This window comes from Heptranchias perlo, chromosome 11 (assembly GCF_035084215.1).
Source record: "Heptranchias perlo isolate sHepPer1 chromosome 11, sHepPer1.hap1, whole genome shotgun sequence".
Taxonomy (NCBI): Eukaryota; Metazoa; Chordata; class Chondrichthyes; order Hexanchiformes; family Hexanchidae; genus Heptranchias; species Heptranchias perlo.
In genome coordinates, this window is record NC_090335.1 from 18,087,177 (window position 1) to 18,111,633 (window position 24,457).

The following is a 24,457-nucleotide window of genomic DNA, read 5'->3' on the forward strand; positions in this document are numbered from 1 at the left end:
TGGGAGCTAAATTGGGCCGTATCGCGCCTGTTATTTTGGCACTACGCGGCCTCTCGAGGTGCCAAGATGGCGACCTGGCTGCACACGCATGTTTCCAGTGTGACGTGAGCCGGACGCCATCTTGGTATAGGAGTTAGCGCAAATACCGAACACTGGCTGCATGTAGAGAGAAAATGGATACAATTGGTGTGCAACGCTGATTTAAAGTGATAGACACTTAACACGAAACTCAACGCACAGTGTATGGGAGCACCATCACCTCCAAGTCACACACCATCCTGACTTGGAGATATAGCGCCGTTCCTTCATCGTCGCTGGGTCAAAATCCTGGAACTCCCTACCTAATAGCACTGTGGTTGTACCTTCACCACACGGGCTGCAGTGATTCAAGTAAAAGGCCCACCACCACAAGGGCAACTAGGGTTGGGCAATAAATGCCGGCCTTGCCAGTGATGCCCATGTCTCGAGAATGATTTTTTAAAAGAACTTCCTGTCTACAAAACTTTACTTCCTGTTGTCACGTTTTTGTCACACTTTTGTGTCAACATTTTCCAATTATAAATTCCTATGTCAACATTTAGAATTAAAACTGATTATGTAAACCTGTCACGCTGTAATTATGCCCTCCAACCAGAGCCGATGCTGTACCGCCTCAGTTTTACTGAGAAACTCCTATGCTTCTACCAACTCTGCTTTCCAAATTGCTGTAAATTTTGCTATTTAACTGTAAATAACAATATCAAAGTATTATAGAAATAATAACGACTTTAAAATGGGGCTGAATTACATCTGCATGTCTTGGTCGAATTATCCCACACCCTCTAGTCTTGCTTCATCTGAAGACCAGACTTGATCTTGATTCCCCACGTGCAAGACTGTGGGTGCTGGGTCAACTGAAATTTTCCAGACTTGAGATCGATAGATTTTTGTTGGGTAAGGGCATCAAGGGATATGGAGCAAAGGCGGGTAAATGGAGCTGAGGTGCAGATCAGCCATGATCTAGTTGAATGGTGGAACAGGCACGAGGGGCTGAATGGCCTACTCCTGCCCCTATGTTCCTAACTCCATGGGAGATCAATCAATATTTATTAAGTAGCTATGAACAGGAATTACTATTAGCTGTGTGAAGTGTGTAAGATAAACCCACAGAGAATTTTGGTTAGATGAATTGAAAAAGTCTCAATGAGGGAGGGTTACAGCGAATATCTCAACTCATGAAAGTGAAGATAGAGAAACCTCAGGCTAATTTCCCGCTCCGATTTGGGACCTTCCCCCGCCAAGAATGCGGAAATTCGGAGGGGGCATGGCCCCCCATTTTGCCATTGTTTAACAGTTGGAACATTGTAGACAGATCACTCCTAAATTCACTCCTGGAAGCCCAGGCTCCCTACTGGGAGAGCAAATTCATCTCCAAATCTCTTACCTGTGAGGTAATCAAGGTTTTCCAGCATCTTCTTTTCCCGTGAGAAGTCTAATGCAAACGTGTCGAAAGTATCATTTAAGTTGATTTCTGGGATGAGCACTTGAGAAGATGCAGTTGCCATGGAGACCCTGCAAAGAAAAAAACAACTTTTACATTGATTTCACTAGCTGATCTCTCCTAACTACATTTCAAAAGTGCTTCATTGGCTGTAAAACGCATTGAAACGCCCGGAGGTTGTGAAAGGTGCTATATAAATGCAAGTCTTTCGTTCTTCCTTTACTGTGAGAATTGGAAATATCACACTGATGCAGCGGGAACTGCTCTTCTGAGGTGGGGATTAGGGCAAGTTAAAGAAAGACTGGCATTTATATAGCGTCTTTCACGACCTCATGACCCAAAGTGCTTTACAGCCAATGAAGTACTTTTGAAGTGTAGTCACTGTTGTAATGCAGGGAGAAACTGTTGGCAAGCTTTTGGAAGAAGCTTTATCCTGTATCTAATCCATGCTAACTTCCCATTTGAAGGATTGTTGCTGAAACGTTTCATTTTCCAACACCGATACCCCTCATTTTGATGAGCACAATAGTTAAAAAGAGACTGCAAAGGATGTTAAATGAACAAAATAATGTCTTTTGTGCTCACATATTCCAAACCAAAGGAAAAATTTGCAGGGCTATAGGGAAAGAGTAGGGGAGTAATTGAATCGCTCTTTCAAAGAGCCGGCACAGGCACGATGGGCTGAATGGCCTCCATGATAATGCACTTCAATTTAGCTGCCAAGCTCTCCAGTTATTTACTCGAGAGATGAATTGCATTTCTCTTTAAAATTTCATGCCGAGTATGATTACTATTCAAATTAAATTCCCTCTCCAGGGTTATTTTGCATGAATTACTCTTTGAACCAGTCCTCAATCATTGTTTCTGTCAAACTGTTTGACATTATACTGCTAATGGCCAAGAAGTAAACATTAATGAGCTGGAAAAGGAGTCCATGACACACAAGCAATCTGCAGTAAATTGGACTTGACTTGTAATTTGTCCAGCTTTGCACCTATTTGTGATTTCAAGCCTCTACATGCATGTGTACTGTTTTGTAACTCGTTTAAAAAAAAAGTGGATAAAAAGATTAGAGCAACAGCCAAAAAGCAGAGAACAGGACTGAGTTTGGAACAAGTTTCATTTCTGTACTTTGATCTTTCAATTGTGGAAAGCTTCTTGTTGACGTTACTTAGTTTAACCAATGTTCATTCTGATGCGCTATGATGCACTGTGCCCTTTAATAAGCAGTGCTGTCCTCAGCATTCATTGCACCCAATTGTTTTCACATATTTCCTTTCATTTGAGGGTAAGAATGAGTCTTTGGCTCAGTGGTAACATTCCCGCCGCTGAGTCAGAAGGTGGAGGGTTCGAACCCCACTCCAGACAGTCCCGGCGAGTGAAGACCAGAGCTCTGGCTCTGAATTCTGGGTTAACATCCAGCGGGATACTTGTGGGTGTGGGTGGCACCCCCCCCCCCTCCCATCATATGGTTTGTACGAGGCCATAAAACCCTCCTGCCGTACGCGGCCTGTCAGACTGTTAATCAGCCCGAGAATCCTTCCACTACTTCATACTATTCTCCAAGGGAAGTGTGGGAAGATATGAAAACAACAATAAGTGTCCAATATCCCTGTGAACACCAAGCCTGAATTGATAGCAAGATACTGCTATATCCATCTGCATTAGTAGCTATTCTCAACTTTAAACAATTACTGCCGCCCTTGGTCTGTGACTCCCCATGGGAACACCACCTGAGATTGACGATGCTATCATCACTGTTGTCCACTTTTCATTTTAACCATTACCCTTTCAGAACTGCTTACGTATACTTTCTCTACCCCCTACCCTCTGCCCCGTCCTTGTGAGCTCTTAACAGCAGGAGATGGCAACTCAAATATTAAATAAGTCAAGCTGATCCTGCATAAGGCTGGAGAATATAGGAGCAGGAGTAGGCCATTCAGCCCCTCGAGCCTGTTCCGCCATTCAATTAGATCATGGCTGATCTGCACCTCAACTCCATTTACCACCTTTCATCCATATCCCTCGATACCCTTACCCAACAAAAATCAATTAATCTCAGTCTTGAAAATTTCAATTGACCCCCAGCATCCACAGCCTTTTGAGGGAGAGAGTTCCAGCTTTTCACTACCCTTTGTGTGAAAAAGTGCTTCCTGTTTTCCACTCCTAAATGGTCTAGCTCTAATTTCAAGGTTATGCCCCCCCTTGTTCTGGATTCCCCCACCAGAGAAATTAGTTTTTCTCTATCTACCCTGTCAAATCTTTTTATCATTTTAAACACCTCAATTAGATCACCCCTCAACCTTCAAGTGAATACAAGCCGTGTTTATGCAACCTGTTCCCATAATTGAACCTTTTTAGCCCCGATATCATTCTGGTGAATCTGCGCTGCACCCCCTCCAAGGCCAATATTTTGTACAGCTGAAGCATCACTTCTACTCCTTAGCATTGAACAATACTGTCTAGCTCCCAATGTGGAGCTGAGGTGCCCTTCGCCATTCATCAGCCCAGTACATCCATTCCACATTGCAGAGGAATATGTCCAGGGCTTCACTGAAGAATTCGACAGAGATACTTTAAAAAGGAAAACTTTATAAGGAAAGGAAAGAACTTGCATTTTTATAGCACCTTTCACAACCTCAATGTGTCCCAAATCACTTTACAGCCAACAAAGTACTTTTGAAGTGTAGTCACTGTTGTAACATAGGGAAACACAGCAGTCATTTTGCACACAGCAAGGTGCCACAAACAGCAATGTGATAATGATCAGATAATCCCTGTTTTAGGGATAAATATTGGCTAGGAGCAGGTGTCCCCTGCTCTTCTTCCAATAGCACCGGGGGGGTCTTTTACATCCACTCGCGAGGGCAGGCGGGGCCTCAGTTTAGTGTCTCATCCGAAAGTCGGCACTTCTGACAATGCAGCACTCCCTCAGTACTGCACTGGAGTGTCAGCCTGAATTATATGCTCAAGTCTCTGGAGTGGAGCTTGAGCCTACAGCCTTCTGACTCAGAGGTGAGAGTACGACCAACTGAGCCAAGGTTGACACATCAAGGGAGACCATGGTGCAACTCTGATCAGTGACACAACTGGCCCACAGTCACCTTCCCCCTTTATACAGTAAGAGCTGTCAGCCTCACATGGGGGTTCGCTCAGGGAGTTTGTTGAGTCCCACAGCAAGAGGGAGGTGAATTAAGGAACTGGAGAGTGACTGGGTTAATGATGATACCTCTGCTAATGTTAATCCAACTTCACTGCACTGGAGATATGCTCAGTGCATATTAAAAGATAATTGTGATTCTTTGTAACCGCTCAGTTTTTAAAAGGATATTGACATTAGATCTTCAACAGGAGGGAGTACTGTGTTTCATGCTAATATAACTGCTAAAGAGACACCATGAATATAACCCTTTTTACAGCTCTGTATTTTGAGTCATATAAATAATTTGATTTCCTCATGTGTCTGAAAAACATCTGTCCTGTTCTTCCTCATTCTATTCACTAACAATGTTTATTTTACTGGGGTTTTATTCCACGAACAGGCCGATAACTTGCTGATCTTTTCCCAACAATGTTCCTTTTATGCTGGACGTGGTTATGATGGATGTTATGTCTCGTTTAATGCGGGCAGATAGCTGACTAAAGTATGAATTGCAGCTCCTGCATCAGTCAGCTTGAAGAACGCCTTTATTTTTCTGTAGGAGAGAGGACTTGTATTCCTATAGCACCTTTCACAACCTCAGGATGTCCCAAAGTGCTTTACAGCCAATGAAGTACTTTTGAAGTGTAGTCACTGTTGTAATATAGGAAACGCGGCAACCAATTTGCGCACAGTAAGCTCCCACAAACAACAATGAGATAAATGACCAGATCATCTATTATAGTGCTGTCGGTTGACGGATAAATATTGGCCAGGACACCGGGAAGAACTCACTTGCTGTTCTTTGAACAGGAGCAGGCCATTCAGCCCCTTAAGCCTGTTCTGCCATTCATGGCTGATCTGTATCTTAACTCCATAGTGTCATGGATATTTTACATCCACCTGAGAAGACAGACAGGGGCCTTGGTTTAACGTTTGATCTGAAAGACACGCCTCCGAGAGTACAGCACTCCTTAAGAACTGCACTGAAGTGTCAGCCTGGATTATGTGCTCAAGTCTCTGGAGTGGGATTTGAACCCTTGACCTTCTGATTCAGAGGCGAGAGTGACACCACTGAGCCAAAGGCTGCTGGAAAGTTTGTTAGTCTAGCCAGCAAATTACAAGAGTAGTTTTCATTATCATTGCGCAACTCTATTTGAATGCAATCGGTCATGACATTTTTTGAGAAGAACGCCAAATGAGGAGTTGTGGCAGCAGACTGGGTGAGCTCATCGAACATTTAGGAGCTTTACTGTACATTAATGCAAGCTCTCTCTGCCAACTGGATCAGTTGTATTTCTTAATCCCCTGATTGCTGATAATGAGTAACAGCTAGAGTGCTGGGAATCAGATTACTGGGAAAAATGCTTTTATGGTTTCAAAATGGGACGAAAGGACTGCAACAGGATTGTGGAATGTTTAACCTAGTGTTTCTACAAGTTTGATTTTCAGAATTTCTAAGTGACCAACATGATCTTGGCTGACACTCCGAGTGCAGTACTGAGGGAGTGCTGCACTGTCGCAGGTTTCGAGTTTTGGATGAGACATTAAAGCGAGGCCCCGACTGCCCTCTCAGGTGGATGTAGAAGATCCCATGGCACTATTTCGAAGAAGAGTAGGGGAGTTCTCCCCAGTGTCCTGGCCAATATTTATCCTTCAACCAACATCACTAAAACAGGTACTTTGGGACTTACAACATTTTGTAGATCATTGTTCAGTGGCACACGCCCTCTCTCTGTCAGACAGTGTCCTAGAACATTTCTTAATGAGCAGGTAATCCAGGCTGACACTCCAGTGCAGTACCGATGGAGTGCTGCACTGTTGGAGGTGCCATATTTTGGGTGAGACATTAAACCAAGGCCCTGTCTGCCATCTCAAGTGGATGTAGAAGGTCCCACAGTCCTATTCAAAGAGAAGGGGAGTTCTCCCGAGTCCGAGGGGTTGAATGGCCTACTATTGTTCCTAAGTTCCGAAGGCCGACATTGATTGCCCATCCCCAGTTGCCCTGAGAAGGTGGTAGTGGGCCTACTTCTTGAACCACTGATAACGGTTTGATACAACTGAGGTGCTTGCTAGACAGGTAAAAGTCAACCATGTTGGTGTGGGACTGGAGTCACATATAGGTCAGACTGGGTAAGGACGGCAGGTTTCCTTCCCTAAAGGATATTATGCACCAGTTGGGTTTTTACAACAATCCGACAGCTTCATGGGCACTTTTACTGATTTTTATTCCCAGAGTTTTTTTAAAACTGAATTCAAATTCACAAAATGCCATGGTGAGATTTAAACCCAATTGTTGGTCCAGGCTTCTGGATTACTAGTTCAGTAACATAGCCGTTGCACTACCATATCCGTGGGGAGCTGGGGAAGCTGTGATAGCCTAGAAAATGAAATTCATTCACCAACTAATACTTAATATGAAAATGACCGCATTATAACGTAATGAGAAGTCAAGAGCAAGGCTTGGAAAGGTGAAAGATTCCACACACAACAGTAAGAATAGAATAAAGTTTCCTTTGTGATACCGTGAAGAACATTCAGTCAACAGTGCCATTAAGAAACCAGAAATCAGCTCACTGGCAATGTGCTCTCTTACCTTTCAGAGATATTTTTAGCCGTCTGCAGGAAACGAGCGTGATCATTCTCTTTCAGCGTCTGCTCTGCTTGAGTGATGAGAGACCCAGATCGCTCAATGCACTGCTTGCAGTTGGCTATCTGCTGGGCCAGCTTCCGCAGCCGCACGACCTTAGATGAGAATAAAGGAGCTCAGTCGAAGGACATTGGAGTAAAAGAAAAGAGAAAAGAACTTGCATTTATATAGCACCTTTAACAACCTCAGGACGTCCCACAGCACATTACAGCCAATGAAGTACTTTTGAAGTGTAGTCACTCTTGTAATGTGGAAAACACAGCAGCCAATTTGCACACAGCAAAGTCCCACAAACAGCAATGCGATGATGACCTGTTTTAGTGATGTGGGTTGAAGGATAAATATTGGCCAGGACACCAGGGAGAACTCCCCTGCTCCTCTTCAACATAGTGCCATGGGATCTTTTATGTCCACCTGAGAGGGCAGACAAGGCCTTGGTTTAACATCTCATCCGAAAGACAGCACAGCACCCCCTCAGTACTGCACTGGAGTGTTAGTCTAATTTATATGCTCAAGTCTCTGGAGTGGGTCTTGAACCCACAACCTGCTAACTTCAGCATTCAGAGGTGAGAGTGCTACCAACTGAGCCATGGCTGACACTGTACTTCAATCTGCTTCACAAATACAAATTTTCCATCACACACTCTCTTTTTAACTAGAATGATAGCACAGCTGGCAGCAGATAGTGTGGATTGATTCAAATGCAAATGAGAAAGATTTCTTCCAGAAAATAATATTATGGGATACGGTGTAGGAGTAATTTGAGACATAACATATGGTAAGTGTAGCGTGCTTGGGAGGAACAGGTGACTTTAGACCTACGGGTCTTGATTTTAACTCTTCCTCTTCCCCGGCCCGTCAGGCAGAAACTACTCCTTTCCCGTCCTGTAATTTTAAATCGCAGGCGGCAAGGACACCTGCTATCAAGCCAGGGTGGTCCTCTTTAAATATGCAGTTTGGGTTCCGATGACATCACTGGGGCCTGATCTGCCATTTTAACCAGAGGCTTGAGTGGGGGATGAAGTGGTGGCTTCCCCTCCTGGCCAAACTTGTCGGGAACTGGATCAAGGGCCATAAGGTAAGTTTTTAAAAAAAATTAAGTTTCCTTGTGGGCCAGGAGGAGCAAGGGTGCTCATGAGGGCCCCACAAAGAAACCTTGGGCCTCCCTTACCCTGGGCTCTCCCGCTCCTCCCTCAATCACAATCACCTCTGGAACCCACCCCACCACTTACCTGACCGTTCCCACGGGTCCCCGACGACGACCTCCTACCTGCCTCAATACCCGCTCCTGTCCGCCAGCCAGTCAATGATTCCTGCCAAGTTCAGGCGGGAATTGGAACCTAGGTATGGCAATGAGGCCCGGGAGTTAAAAGCTCTCTTGGCCTCGACGTGTGAGTTTGTCATTCGCCCCGGCCCCTCGCACACATCGATCCCAAACTGAAATCAAGGCCATGCTTCCCAAAGTTCTCCAACACTGGGGGTTTTCCTCACCTCCTGTCTGGGTCTGTTGTAGACTAATTGATAGAGATTGATCACTCTGATTAGTCAACAACTCCATAATCCTTGTATGACCTGACTACCAGGATGGTAGAGGGTGAACTAGATGGACCCAGATCATCTTTCATCTAGCAATTCCTATGTTCCTATGAAAGCTCTTGTATTTGCAGAAGGACTATTGGAAGATCTAAATGAGCCAAAATCACTTTGCAAGAACATATAAAGGTTAGAACTCAATATTAAAATATTAAAAATAAGGTGCTTTTATATTACTAATTTTTACTGTTTTTGTCAAGGGACAGTAATCCCCACGCATGTTTTTCCCTTTTAACTTTTACAGTGTAGTGCTGGTACACCAGACTCCAGTATGGAATGTGGAGATTCAGTTAATAGATCAATAGAAACTATGGCCCAGAAATCGGTTCCACCCGATATTGGACCTTGGGCCTCATTGACATCAGACCGGTGAACTGCTGCCACCTGCTGGGCACTCCAGGTAGCATGCTGGCAAAGAGTATTTGAATTTGAGGCCGTTATGTTGCCGGTAGGTCAGGTAGGTCTTGGGGGGAGGGGGGAGGAGGGAGGAGGGTGACAGGAAGTGGGGGGGGGGGGCAAACAGGAGTGAATGGCAGAGGGGGGCAATTGGGAGGGAGATGTCGATGGGGGAGAGGGGGGTGACCGGCAGAGAGGGGTCAAGGCAGTGATTGGGAAGCGGGGGGAGGCATTGATCGGGGGGGGGGGGGCAGGGGAGGTGGTGAGTGGTGGCCGGCAGAGGCTCATAGTTTTAATGTGGAGCCGGGAGGAGCACTCCTGTATTCAGGTGGGTGTTTTTTTTAAAAACATACCCTCCTGGTGGTGGCTGCAGTGGCCCTTTAAAGACCGCTGGGTAGGCCGCCTGTAGACCTGGTTTTCCTGAATGTAGCCGACTTGCCATATAGGGCAGCCCCATTTGGTAAAGGAGGCCTCAAACAGGTGTTGGGCCCCTGATCTGCATATGCGCCTGATTCAGGCGCGGGTCCTGAATGCCTCTTTTGATGCCTGTACCAATATGGCGGGTGGCACATTTCCGGCACGGAAAGTGCGTGCACAGCTCGCCCACCACATTGGACGCCTTGGTGTATGAGCCTGTAAAATGGGCGCAGCGTCATTGAATTTGCGTGGGTTTCAATCTATGAAAGACCACCTTATGGCATATTCATAGATTCATATCTTCATGGGTCTATGATACCGTTTGCTACACGAGTGTGGGGGTGTTCGTGACATGGAGTGCAGGCTGATGGAGGGAGACCTAACAGCAAATAAAGCACCCACTGAAAAAGCCATATTGCTTGTCCTCAGTTATTCTCTTCCACCCAATTATGGCTTTGCATAAGCTGTAAATTGCCGTGGTTACCTTCTTAACCGCTTGTCACTTTGTGAGTTAGTCAAATTATTTCCAGCACAATCCGCACTGCAAAGGGGATATTGTCTTCTTTTGGGATTAGCCTTTGTTGTACTGCTGCTCGATTCCTTCAGGCAAAGAGCATTTCCTTCCTTCCCGTTCCTATTACATGAAAATGGAGCCGGGCAGAAGCTGTCGTTGTAGAGGACAGCTGTAGAGTTAGTCTGGTCTAGGGTGTGAGTTCAGGAAATGAGCCATTAGCTAACTGACACAATAATCACAATTTAATGCCACTGATTAAAACTTCCAAGTCCCCCTCAGCTCATGTAGAATAATTCATTATATCTGGGTGTTAGGATGCTAGATTCATGTGTGAACGTGTTCCATTGATCTCAGTGTAATTTTTGGACTGTAGTCTTTCAGTTTTCCTCCTCCAAAAACAGCCTGTGGCCTAGAAATTCGGCTATGCAGCTTCCTCACCTGAACGTGGAGCTGGGAGGAACAGGAGTGCTGCAGGACTGCTCCTCCCGACCCCACATTCAAACCACGTGGGCTGCTGGTGTTCACAGATAACACCCCCCCACCGCCCCCCCCCCGACCGGCATCGATACCCGCCCCCCTCGATCGCTGCCGCTTCCCCCTCCCGATGGCACTGATACTCCCCCGCCCCCCCTGACGGATTCCAATATCCCCCCTCGATCACTGCTGCTCCCCCCCATGATGGACACCGATACTCCCCCACCCCGACGGACACCGATACTCCCGCCCCCCCGACGGACACCGATATCCCCCCCCCCCCCCCGATCGCTGCCGCTCCCCCCCCTCGATCACTGCTGCTTCCCCCCCCGCAACTGACAGACGCCGATATCTCCCCCGATCCCCCGATCACTGCCGCTCCCCCACCCAATAGACACCGATATCCCCCACCCGATCACTGCCGCTCCCCCCCACCGACAGACACCGATATCCCCCACCCGATCACTGCCGCTCCCGCACCCAAATGGACATCGATATCCCCCACCCGATCACTGCCGTTCCCCCACCCAAATGGACATCGATATCCCCCACCCGATCACTGCCGCTCCCCCACCCAATAGACATCGATATCCCCCACCCGATCACTGCCGCTCCCCCACCCAATAGACACCGATATCCCCCACCCGATCACTGCCGCTCCCCCACCCAATAGACACCGATATCCCCCACCCGATCACTGCCGCTCCCCCCCACCGACAGACATCGATATCCCCCACCCGATCACTGCCGCTCCCCCACCCAATAGACACCGATATCCCCCACCCGATCACTGCCGCTCCCCCCCACCGACAGACACCGATATCCCCCACCCGATCACTGCCGCTCCCCCACCCAATAGACACCGATATCCCCCACCCGATCACTGCCGCTCCATTCCCGACGGACACCGATATCCCCCACCCGATCACTGCCGCTCCCCCACCTAAATGGACATCGATATCCCCCACCCGATCACTGCCGCTCCCCCACCTAAATGGACACCGATATCCCCACCCGATCACTGCCGCTCCCCCACCTAAATGGACATCGATATCCCCCACCCGATCACTGCCGCTCCCCCACCCAATAGACACCGATATCCCCCACCCGATCACTGCCGCTCCCCCACCCAATAGACACCGATATCCCCCACCCGATCACTGCCGCTCCCCCACCCAATAGACACCGATATCCCCACCCGATCACTGCCGCTCCCCCACCTAAATGGACATCGATATCCCCCACCCGATCACTGCCGCTCCCCCACCTAAATGGACATCGATATCCCCCACCCGATCACTGCCGCTCCCCCACCCAATAGACACCGATATCCCCCACCCGATCACTGCCGCTCCCCCACCCAATAGACACCGATATCCCCACCCGATCACTGCCGCTCCCCCACCTAAATGGACATCGATATCCCCCACCCGATCACTGCCGCTCCCCCACCTAAATGGACATCGATATCCCCCACCCGATCACTGCCGCTCCCCCACCCAATAGACACCGATATCCCCCACCCGATCACTGCCGCTCCCCCACCCAATGGATACCGATATCCCCCACCCGATCACTGCCGCTCCCCCACCCAATAGACACCGATATCCCCACCCGATCACTGCCGCTCCCCCACCTAAATGGACATCGATATCCCCCACCCGATCACTGCCGCTCCCCCACCTAAATGGACATCGATATCCCCCACCCGATCACTGCCGCTCCCCCACCCAATAGACACCGATATCCCCCACCCGATCACTGCCGCTCCCCCACCCAATGGATACCGATATCCCCCACCCGATCACTGCCGCTCCCCCACCCAATGGATACCGATATCCCCCACCCGATCACTGCCGCTCCCCCACCCAATGGATACCGATATCCCCCACCCGATCACTGCCGCTCCCCCACCCAATGGATACCGATATCCCCCACCCGATCACTGCCGCTCCCCCACCCAATAGACACCGATATCCCCCACCCGATCACTGCCGCTCCCCCACCCAATAGACACCGATATCCCCCACCCGATCACTGCCGCTCCCCCACCTAAATGGACATCGATATCCCCCACCCGATCACTGCCGCTCCCCCACCCAATAGACACCGATATCCCCCCCCGATCACTGCTGCTCCCCCACCCAATGGACACAGATATCCCCCCCCGATCACTGCTGCTCCCCCACCCCGACGACACTGATACCCCCCCCAACCCGACGGACACCAATATCCCCCACCCGATCACTGCTGCTCCCCCCACCACTGACGGACACCAATATCCCCCACCCGATCACTGCTGCTCCCCCCACCACTGACGGACACCAATATCTCCCCCCGATCACTGCTGCTTCCCCCCCGACAGTCACCGATATCCCCCCCCCGCAATCACTGCTGCTTCCCCCCCGTGATGGACACCGATATCCCCCCCGATCACTGCTGCTTCCCCCCCGACAGACACCGATATCCCCCCCCCCACAATCACTGCTGCTTCCCCCACTGATGGACACCGATATCCCCCCCGATCACTGCCGCTCCCCCACCCAATAGACACCGATATCCCCCACCCGATCACTGCCGCTCCCCCACCCAATAGACACCGATATCCCCCCCGATCACTGCTGCTTCCCCCCCGTGATGGACACCGATATCCCCCCCGATCACTGCCGCTCCCCCACCCAATAGACACCGATATCCCCCACCCGATCACTGCCGCTCCCCCCCACCGACAGACACCGATATCCCCCACCCGATCACTGCCGCTCCCCCACCTAAATGGACATCGATATCCCCCACCCGATCACTGCCGCTCCCCCACCTAAATGGACATCGATATCCCCCACCCGATCACTGCCGCTCCCCCACCCAATAGACACCGATATCCCCCACCCGATCACTGCCGCTCCCCCACCCAATGGACACCGATATCCCCCACCCGATCACTGCCGCTCCCCCACCCAATAGACACCGATATCCCCCACCCGATCACTGCCGCTCCCCCACCCAATAGACACCGATACCCCCCACCCGATCACTGCCGCTCCCCCACCCAATGGACACAGATATCCCCCCCCGATCACTGCTGCTCCCCCACCCCGACGACACTGATACCCCCCCCAACCCGACGGACACCAATATCCCCCACCCGATCACTGCTGCTCCCCCCACCACTGACGGACACCAATATCCCCCACCCGATCACTGCTGCTCCCCCCACCACTGACGGACACCAATATCTCCCCCCGATCACTGCCGCTCCATTCCCGACGGACACCGATATCCCCCCCCCCACAATCACTGCTGCTTCCCCCCCGTGATGGACACCGATATCCCCCCCGATCACTGCTGCTTCCCCCCCGACAGACACCGATATCCCCCCCCCCACAATCACTGCTGCTTCCCCCACTGATGGACACCGATATCCCCCCCACCGATTGCTGCTGCTCCCCCCCCCCCCCCCGACCGGACACTGATTTCCCTCCCCAAATTGCTGCCCCTGCCCCCCAATGGACACTGATCTCTCTTCCCCCCCTCCCCCGATGGACACCGATTCTCCTTCCCCCATCCCCCCTTCCACCCCCACCATGGGCTCCTGAAATACTAATTAAAAGCAACTTTTAGACAGGATACGAATGAAACGCTTGTTGTTTTATATGGCGTAACCAGACTTCCGGAATCCTTTGATAAAGCTCCACATGAACAGATCCTACACAAGCTTAAGGCAATGGGTATTCTTGGTAAAACTTGGGAGATGGATAAGGAATTAGCTGAAAGAGAAGCAGCAGAAGGTATTAGTTCTGGCCATAATGTTAAGGTGCCAAGTGGAGTGTCCCAACGATTGTTACTGGGGCCCCTACATAAGTGACCTAGTCTCAGAACTCAATGTAAGTTGGTTAAATTTGTAAGTTATACCAAACTAGAGATGTGGTAGAATCTGATGAAACAGCGAGGATTTGAAGAAGGGCCTAGACAGAAATGTAAATAGACTGAACTATGGAGGATGAAATTCAATACAGATTAGGTCTTACACATTGGAAATAAACCCTGGAAGCAGAGTTACTAAATGGTATTGAACTATCTAGGGGAGAGGCTGAAAGAGATTTGGGAGTGATATTAGAGTTTTAAACTGAGCATGTCCAATCATTGCACAGCAGCAGTCAACAACGCAAATCATTATATTACTGAATTAGTAGAGCTTATGTTTGAGGATATACTGTTGAAGTTGTATGGTCCTCATTAAACACGGCACTCAGTTTTGATTATCGAGACACAAGGGAATAGTTCAAGACCTGGAGCGGTGCGGAGAAATGTAATGAAGCTGATCCCTGGTGTCAGAACTGAGACTTGAAGAAAGCTTAGAAAAACCTTCAAAAACTCTTCAGCCTTGAATGAGATGGGCTTTAATAGAAGTATATATAATACTAAGTGGAATAGTTAATACTAGAGCACTATTGCAAGTTAAACCATGACTGTAGGACAAAAGACATTTTTTTTTAATATTCGTTCACGGGATGTGGGCGTCGCTGGCAAGGCCGGCATTTATTGCCCATCCCTAATTGCCCTCGAGAAGGTGGTGGTGAGCCGCCTTCTTGAACCGCTGCAGTCCGTGTGGTGACGGTTCTCCCACAGTGCTGTTAGGAAGGGAGTTCCAGGATTTTGACCCAGCGATGATGAAGGATCGGCGATATATTTCCAAGTCGGGATGGTGTGTGACTTGGAGGGGAACGTGCAGGTGGTCATGAACCTGCTGCTCTTATCCTTCTAGGTGGTAGAGGTCGCGGGTTTGGGAGGTGCTGTCGAAGAAGCCTTGGCGAGTTGCTGCAGTGCATCCTGTGGATGGTGCACACTGCAGCCACAATGCGCCGGTGGTGAAGGGAGTGAATGTTTAGGGTGGTGGATGGGGTGCCAATCAAGCGGGCTGCTTTATCTTGGATGGTGTCGAGCTTCTTGAGTGTTGTTGGAGCTGCACTCATCCAGGCAAGTGGAGAGTATTCCATCACACTCCTGACTTGTGCCTTGTAGATGGTGGAAAGGCTTTGGGGAGTCAGGAGGTGAGTCACTCGCCGCAGTATACCCAGCCTCTGACCTGCTCTCGTAGCCACAGTATTTATATGGCTGGTCCAGTTAAGTTTCTGGTCAATGGTGACCCCCAGGATGTTGATGGTGGGGGATTTGGCGATGGTAATGCCGTTGAATGTCAAGGGGAGGTGGTTAGACTCTCTCTTGTTGGAGATGGTCATTGCCTGGCACTTATCTGGCGCGAATGTTACTTGCCACTTATCAGCCCAAGCCTGGATGTTGTCCAGGTCTTGCTGCATGCAGGCTCGGACTGCTTCATTATCTGAGGGGTTGCGAATGGAACTGAACACTGTGCAGTCATCAGCGAACATCCCCATTTCTGACCTTATGATGGAGGGAAGGTCATTGATGAAGCAGCTGAAGATGGTTGGGCCTAGGACACTGCCCTGAGGAACTCCTGCAGCAATGCCCTGGGGCTGAGATGATTGGCCTCCAACCACTACCATCTTCCTTTGTGCTAGGTATGACTCCAGCCACTGGAGAGTTTTCCCCCTGATTCCCATTGACTTCAATTTTACTAGGGCTCCTTGGTGCCACACTCGGTCAAATGCTGCCTTGATGTCAAGGGCAGTCACTCTCACCTCACCTCTGGAATTCAGCTCTTTTGTCCATGTTTGGACCAAGGCTGTAATGAGGTCTGGAGCCGAGTGGTCCTGGCGGAACCCAAACTGAGCATCGGTGAGCAGGTTCTTGGTGAGTAAGTGCCGCTTGATAGCACTGTCGACGACACCTTCCATCACTTTGCTGATGATTGAGAGTAGACTGATATGACGGTAATTGGCCGGATTGGATTTGTCCTGCTTTTTGTGGACAGGACATACCTGGACAATTTTCCACATTGTCGGGTGGATGCCTGTGTTGTAGCTGTACTGGAACAGCTTGGCTAGAGGCGCAGCTAGTTCTGGAGCACAAGTCTTCAGCACTACAGCTGGGATGTTGTCAGGGCCCATAGCCTTTGCTGTATCCAGTGCACTCAGCCGTTTCTTGATATCACGTGGAGTGAATCGAATTGGCCGAAGACTGGCTTCCGTGATGGTGGGGATATCGGGAAGAGGCTGAGATGGATTATCCACTCGGCACTTCTGGCTGAAGATGGTTGCAAACGCTTCAGCCTTGTCTTTTGCACTCACGTGCTGGACTCCGCCATCATTGAGAATGGGGATGTTTGCAGAGCCTCCTCCTCCCGTTAGTTGCTTAATTGTCCACCACCATTCACGACTGGATGTGGCAGGACTGCAGAGCTTTGATCTGATCCGTTGGTTGTGGAATCGCTTAGCTCTGTCTATAGCATGTTACTTCCGCTGTTTAGCATGCATGTAGTCCTGAGTTGTAGCTTCACCAGGTTGCTACCTCATTTTTCGGTACGCCTGGTGCTGCTCCTGGCATGCTCTTCTGCACTCCTCATTGAACCAGGGTTGATCCCCTGGCTTGTTGGTAATGGTAGAGTGAGGAATATGCCGGGCCATGAGGTTACAGATTGTGCTGGAATACAATTCTGCTGCTGCTGATGGCCCACAGCGCCTCATGGATGCCCAGTTTTGAGCTGCTTGATCTGTTCTGAATCTATCCCATTTAGCACGGTGGTAGTGCCACACAACACGTTGGATGGTGTCCTCAGTGCGAAGACGGGATTTCATCTCCACGAGGACTGTGCGGTGGTCACTCCTACCAATACTGTCATGGACAGATGCATTTGCGACAGGTAGATTGGTGAGGACGAGGTCAAGTAAGTTTTTCCCTCGTGTTGGTTCGCTCACCACCTGCCGCAGGCCCAGTCTAGCAGCTATGTCCTTCAGGACTCGGCCAGCTCGGTCAGTAGTGGTGCTACCGAGCCACTCTTGGTGATGGACATTGACGTCCCCCACCCAGAGTACATGTTGTGCCCTTGCTACCCTCAGTGCTTCCTCCAAGTGGTGTTCAACATGGAGGAGGACTGATTCATCAGCTGAGGGAGGACGGTAGGTGGTAATCAGCAGGAGGTTTCCTTGCCCATGTTTGACCTGATGCCATGAGATTTCATGGGGTCCAGAGTCAATGTTGAGGACTCCCAGGGCCACTCCCTCCTGACTGTATATCACTGTACCGCCACCTCTTGGTGGGTCTGTCCTGCCGGTGGGACAGGACATACCCAGGGATGGTGATGGAAGAGTCTGGGACGTTGGCTGAAAGATATGATTCTGTGAGTATGGCTATGTCAGGCTGTTGCTTGACTAGTCTGTGGGACAGCTCTCCCAATTTTGGCACAAGTCCCCAGATGTTAGTAAGGAGGACCTTGCAGTGTCGACTGGGCTTGGTGTTTTGCCGTTGTCGTGTCCGGTGCCTAGTGGTCTGATGCCGGGTGGTCCGTCCGGTTTTATTCTTATTATGACTTTTCGTAGCGAGATTTTACAACTGAGTGGCTTGCTAGGCCATTTCAGAGGGCAATTAAGAATCAACCACATTGCTGTGGGTCTGGAGTCACATATAGGCCAGATCGGGTAAGGGCGGCAGGCTTCCTTCCCTGAAGGACATTGGTGAACCAGATGGGTTTTTACGACAATCCGGTAGTTTCATGGCCATCATTACTGATACTAGTATTTAATTCCAGATTTTTATTTAATTAATTGAATTTAATTTATTAATTGAATTTAAATTCACCAGCTGCCGTGGCAGGATTTGAACTCATGACAATAGGATTTTCGTCCAGGCCTCTGGATTACTAGCCCAGTAACATAACCACTATGCTACCGTACCCTTAGGTACCAACTAGTAAAAGGCAAGTTCAGGACTGACATCAGGAAGCTGTCGGACTGTCGTAAAAACCCAACTGGTTCCCTAATGACATTAAGGGAAGGAAACCTGCCGTCCTTACCCAAACTCGCCTATACGTGACTCCAGTCCCACACCAATGTGGTTGAATCTTAACTGTCGTCTGAAGTGGCCTAGAAACCATTCAGTTGTATCAAACCGCTACACATGTCCAGCATTTAAGGTCCTATTAAATTTTCATTTCTCGCCTGCCTTTACGATTTTTCCCATGCAAAAGTAAACCACGATATCTGGGAAAAGACTATTAGAGTTTATAAACTGAAAGATTCACTGGCATTCGCTCTCCAGACCCATTATAGCTCAATTATGGGTTGAAGTGAAGCTGTGTGATATCAGTAACATCGGAAATTAGCCTATTTATTTTAAGTGGGTTATCATCTTTATTAAAGCAGCATTAATATTTATATTACACAAGGCAATTTTAACTCATTGCTCCCATGATCGAACTCTTTTTACTGCTGAAACACGTCACTTAGTGAGTTCCTCTTTAATCTTAGTCCAGTTTATTCCTAACCATTTGGAGATAACTTCTTTCGTTTAAGGATGCGTTTAGTTTACTCCTCCAACTAACCGGCAAATTGATAACGTACTCATAGATGTATTGAAGGGGAAGCTAGATAAATACATTAGGGAGAAAGGAATAGATGGATATGTTGATAGGATTAGATAAAGTCGGGAGTGAGGAGGCTCGTGTGGAGCATAAACACTGGCACAGATCAGTTGGGTAGAATGGCCTGTTTCTGTGCTGTAAATTCTATCTAACATAGGAACAGGAGTAGGCCATTCAGCCCCTCGTGCCTGCTCCGCCATTTGATAAGATCATGGCTGATCTGTGATTTAACTCCATATACCTGCCTTTGGCCCATATCCCTTAATACCTTTGGTTGCCAAAAAGCTATCTATCTCCGATTTAAATTTAGCAATTGAGCTAGTATCAATTGCCGTTTGTGGAAGAGAGTTCCAAACTTCTACCGCCCTTTGTGTGAAGAAATGTTTTCTAATCTCACTCCTGAAAGGTCTGGCTCTAATTTTTAGACTGTGCCCCCTACTCCTAAAATCCCCAACCAGCGGAAATAGTTTCTCTCCATCCACCCTATCCGTTCCTCTTAATATCTTATAAACTTCGATCAGATCACCCCTTAACCTTCTGAACTCTAGAGAATACAACCCAAATTTGTGTAATCTCTCCTCGTGACTTAACCCTTGAAGTCCGGGTATCATTCTAGTAAACCTACGCTGCACTCCCTCCAAGGCCAATATGTCCTTCCGAAGGTGCGGTGCCCAGAACTGCTCACAGTACTCCAGGTACGGTCTAACCAGGGTTTTGTATAGCTGCAGCATAACTTCTGCCCCCTTGTACTCTAGTCCTCTAGATATGAAGGCCAGCGTTCCATTAGCCTTATTGATTATTTTCTGCACCTGTTCATGACACTTCAATGATCTATGTACCTGAACCCCTAAGTCCCTTTGGACATCCACTGTTTTTAACGTTTTACCATTTAGAAAGTATCCTGTTCTATCCTTTTTTGATCCAAAGTGGATGACCTCACATTTGCCACAGTTTTGCCCATTCAGTTAATCTATCGCTTTGTAATTTTATGTTTTCATCTACACTGCTTACAATGCCACCAATCTTTGTGTCATCGGCAAACTTAGATATGAGACTTTCTATGCCTTCGTCTAAGTCGTTAATAAATATTGTGAATAATTGAGGCCCCAAGACAGATCCCAGCGGGTCTCCACTAGTCACATCCTGCCAATGTGAGTACCTTCCCATTATCCCTACTCTCTGTCGCCTTTCGCTCAGCCAACTTCCTAACCAAGTCCGTACTTTTCCCTCGATTCCATGGGCTTCTATCTTAGCTAACAGTCTCTTATGTGGGACCTTATCAAATGCCTTCTGGAAGTCCATATAAATAACATCCATTGACATTCCCCTGTCCACTACTTTAGTCACCTCTTCAAAAAATTCAATCAGGTTTGTCAGGCACGACCTACCTTTCACAAATCCATGCTGGCTCTCCCTGATTAACTGAAAATTCTCGAGGTGTTCAGTCACCCTATCCTTAATTATAGACTCCAGCATTTTCCCCACAACAGATGTTAGGCTAACTGGTCTATAATTCCCTGGTTTCCCCCTCTCTCCTTTCTTAAAAAGCGGAGTGATATGTGCAATTTTCCAATCCAGAGGGACAGTTCTTGAATCTAGAGAACTTTGAAAGATTATAGTTAGGGCATCCGCAATGTGCTCACCGACTTCCTTTAAAACCCTGGGTTGGAAACTATCTGGTCCTGGGGATTTGTCACTCTTTAGTGCTATTATTTTCTTCATCACTGTTGCTTTACTTATGTTAATTTTATCGAGTCCCTGTCCCCGATTCAATATTAGTTTTCTTGGGATTTCCGGCATGCTATCCTCTTTTTCTGCTGTAAATACTGATGCAAAGTAATCGTTCAACATGTCCGCCATTTCCCCATTGTCAATGACAATATCCCCACTTTCAGTTTTTAAGGGGCCAACACTGCTCCTGACCACCCTCTTTTTCCTAATATAACTATCTAATTGTTTGAACTCTGAGCCTGTGTCTGGACTTTTCTCAATGACGCCCCTGACTCCACTCCTGTGCATTCTTTTCTCCTCAGGCTTATTCCTTTTACATTGGATTCAGGGTTTTGCTGTTTTGCTGAAGGTTCTTTACATTTAGTCAACTCTGATGGACAGCTGCTTGCAGCAATCACCTACTTTGGGACTCATAACATTTTGTAGATCTTAATTCAGTGGCACACTCCCTCTCTTGGATACAGTGTTCCAGAATCTTTCTTAATGGACAATTATCTCAGTGCAGTACTGAGGGAACATAAGAGGGAGTGCTGCACTGTCGGAGGTGCCGTCTTCAGGTGAGATGTTAAACTGAGGTCCCATCTGCCCTCTCAGGTGGATGTAAAAGATCCCATGGCACTATTTTGAAGAAGAGGAGGGGAGTTATCTGCGGTAACCTGGTCAATATTTATCCCTTAACCATCACAACCGAAAACACCCCTGATTAACTGGTCATTCATCTCATTGCTGTGTGTGGGACCTTGCTGTCACAAATTAGCTGCCACATTTCCCTACATTACAACAGTAACTGCACTTTAAAAGTACTTCATTGGCTTTGGGATGTCCTGAGGTCATGAAAGGCGCTATATAAATGCAAGTCTTTCTTTTCTTTAATGTCCCAGAGTTAGTGTAACTGCTTTTGGTTTTCTTTCTCACTAATGTACTTGGCAGTTCTTTACTTCCAACTATGAATGACTCTCATCTTAATCTCCTATCATGTAGTTCATCAATATCAGGAAATTATATACCCAGAAATTATTGTTTGTGGTATATGAATACTGAACATGTCAAACTAAATGGCCAAAACAGCGTACAGAAAGGTACATCATAGAAGTACATTCAACTACTGATATCGCAAACAGTGAATCTAGGCTTTCATTTCTTACCAGGGTGATTTCCTGCTGCACAGTTTCAGCATATTCCTTTCCTTTACTCAGGTTTAAACATAGTTAATCTACAATTTTGCTGCAGTTTTTAACTCTGCTACTTGCTGTTTAGTTGGTGCCAATACCTACCTTTGAGCTCTCAACTTAAGGCTATACCCTCACCCCAGGACTGCACCATTCCACATAGTTTTGGGAGGGTTAACCAAGTTCAATGCATTAATACCTCAGCCTCCCACTTGGGCTGGGTGTTGTCGGTCAGCTCGTTTCTCCTGGTCTCCCCTGGATGAACAGGTGTGTTTCCACCTTCATTTATGAGATATCAGTACTCCATCCACCACCTGAGAGGACCACCCACCCTATCTGATATCAGTACTCCATCCACCACCTGAGAGGACCACCCACCCTATCTGATATCAGTACTCCCATCCACCACCTGAGAGGACCACCCAACCTTTCTGATATCAGTACTCCCATCCACCACCTGAGAGGACCACCCACCCTATCTGATATCAGTACTCCCATCCACCACCTGAGAGGACCACCCACTCTATCTGATATCAGTACTCCCATCCACCACCTGAGAGGACCACCCACTCTATCTGATATCAGTACTCCCATCCACCACCTGAGAGGACCACCCAACCTTTCTGATATCAGTACTCCCATCCACCACCTGAGAGGACCACCCACCCTATCTGATATCAGTACTCCCATCCTCCACCTGAGAGGACCACCCACCCTTTCTGATATCAGTACTCCCATCCTCCACCTGAGAGGACCACCCACTCTATCTGATATCAGTACTCCCATCCTCCACCTGAGAGGACCACCCACTCTATCTGATATCAGTACTCCCATCCACCACCTGAGAGGACCACCCACCCTATCTGATATCAGTACTCCCATCCACCACCTGAGAGGACCACCCACCCTATCTGATATCAGTACTCCCATCCTCCACCTGAGAGGACCACCCACCCTATCTGATATCAGTACTCCCATCCTCCACCTGAGAGGACCACCCACTCTATCTGATATCAGTACTCCCATCCTCCACCTGAGAGGACCACCCACCCTTTCTGATATCAGTACTCCCATCCTCCACCTGAGAGGACCACCCACCCTTTCTGATATCAGTACTCCCATCCACCACCTGAGAGGACCACCCACCCTATCTGATATCAGTACTCCCATCCTCCACCTGAGAGGACCACCCACCCTTTCTGATATCAGTACTCCCATCCTCCACCTGAGAGGACCACCCACCCTTTCTGATATCAGTACTCCCATCCTCCACCTGAGAGGACCACCCACCCTATCTGATATCAGTACTCCCATCCTCCACCTGAGAGGACCACCCACCCTTTCTGATATCAGTACTCCCATCCTCCACCTGAGAGGACCACCCACCCTTTCTGATATCAGTACTCCCATCCACCACCTGAGGGGACCACCCACCCTTTCTGATATCAGTACTCCCTTCCACCACCTGAGAGGACCACCCACCCTTTCTGATATCAGTACTCCCTTCCACCACCTGAGAGGACCACCCACCCTTTCTGATATCAGTACTCCCATCCACCACCTGAGAGGACCACCCACCCTATCTGATATCAGTACTCCCATCCACCACCTGAGAGGACCACCCACCCTATCTGATATCAGTACTCCCATCCACCACCTGAGAGGACCACCCACCTTATCTGATATCAGTACTCCCATCCACCACCTGAGAGGACCACCCATTCTATCTGATATCAGTACTCCCATCCTCCACCTGAGGGGACCACCCACTCTATCTGATATCAGTACTCCCATCTACCACCTGAGGGGACCACTCACTCTTTCTGAATCACAGCATCAAACCTCAGTCTCCCACAGCTCCACCTTTCTGACATTTCCATCATCAGTTACACCTCCCTCTTCATCCCTATAAAGTTGGATTGAGTGTTGTCATCCAATTATGTTCAAACTATAAAATCAATAAACCTTTTTCTAAAAAAAATGTACTTTTTCCTCACTAGCTTGCTCTCTTTTCCTGGAGCTCAATGTCGTATTTGTCCCACCGTTACTTCATCCAAGTGCCCATTATTCAAGTATCAACCTTCACAATGGGTGCCAGCAGGCAATTCAACCATGGGGAGCATCACAGCAACATTCACCCTCCCTCCTGCCCCACCCCACCATCCTCTACCAATATTAGTTTTTATTTACTTTCAGTGGGGATCACTAGGTAACAACAAGAAGCCAGAACACTGGTTGACTATCCATTTCCCAACCCCGTGGCTTGGTAGCCAGTTCTAGCTCTCCTACCACTGTGACAGAGATCAAGTAATTCAGTGCAGATGGAGGGTTGAACCTAAACCTTCTTGGCCTGAATGGCTCTTTACAGATTGGTGCAGCCAGTTAATGGTACCTTGA

At 48.4% G+C, this 24,457-nt stretch overlaps 1 protein-coding gene across 4 annotated transcripts in view; it reads right to left on the reverse strand.

Moving 5' to 3' along the window:
* LOC137327143 (E3 ubiquitin-protein ligase Midline-1) overlaps positions 1-24,457 on the reverse strand; it is a 213,268-nt gene that overhangs the window by 45,328 nt on the left and 143,483 nt on the right. For all 4 annotated transcript variants that reach the window (XR_010964374.1, XR_010964373.1, XM_067992639.1 and 1 more), the window contains exons 5-6: positions 7,216-7,364; positions 1,424-1,551 (exon numbers count right to left, since the gene is read on the reverse strand). Coding sequence is in view for 2 of the 4 variants with exons in the window: in XM_067992639.1 (XP_067848740.1) it covers positions 1,424-1,551; positions 7,216-7,364 (277 nt within the window). In the remaining 2 variants the exon portion in view is untranslated. The remainder of the gene's footprint in view (positions 1-1,423; positions 1,552-7,215; positions 7,365-24,457) is intronic.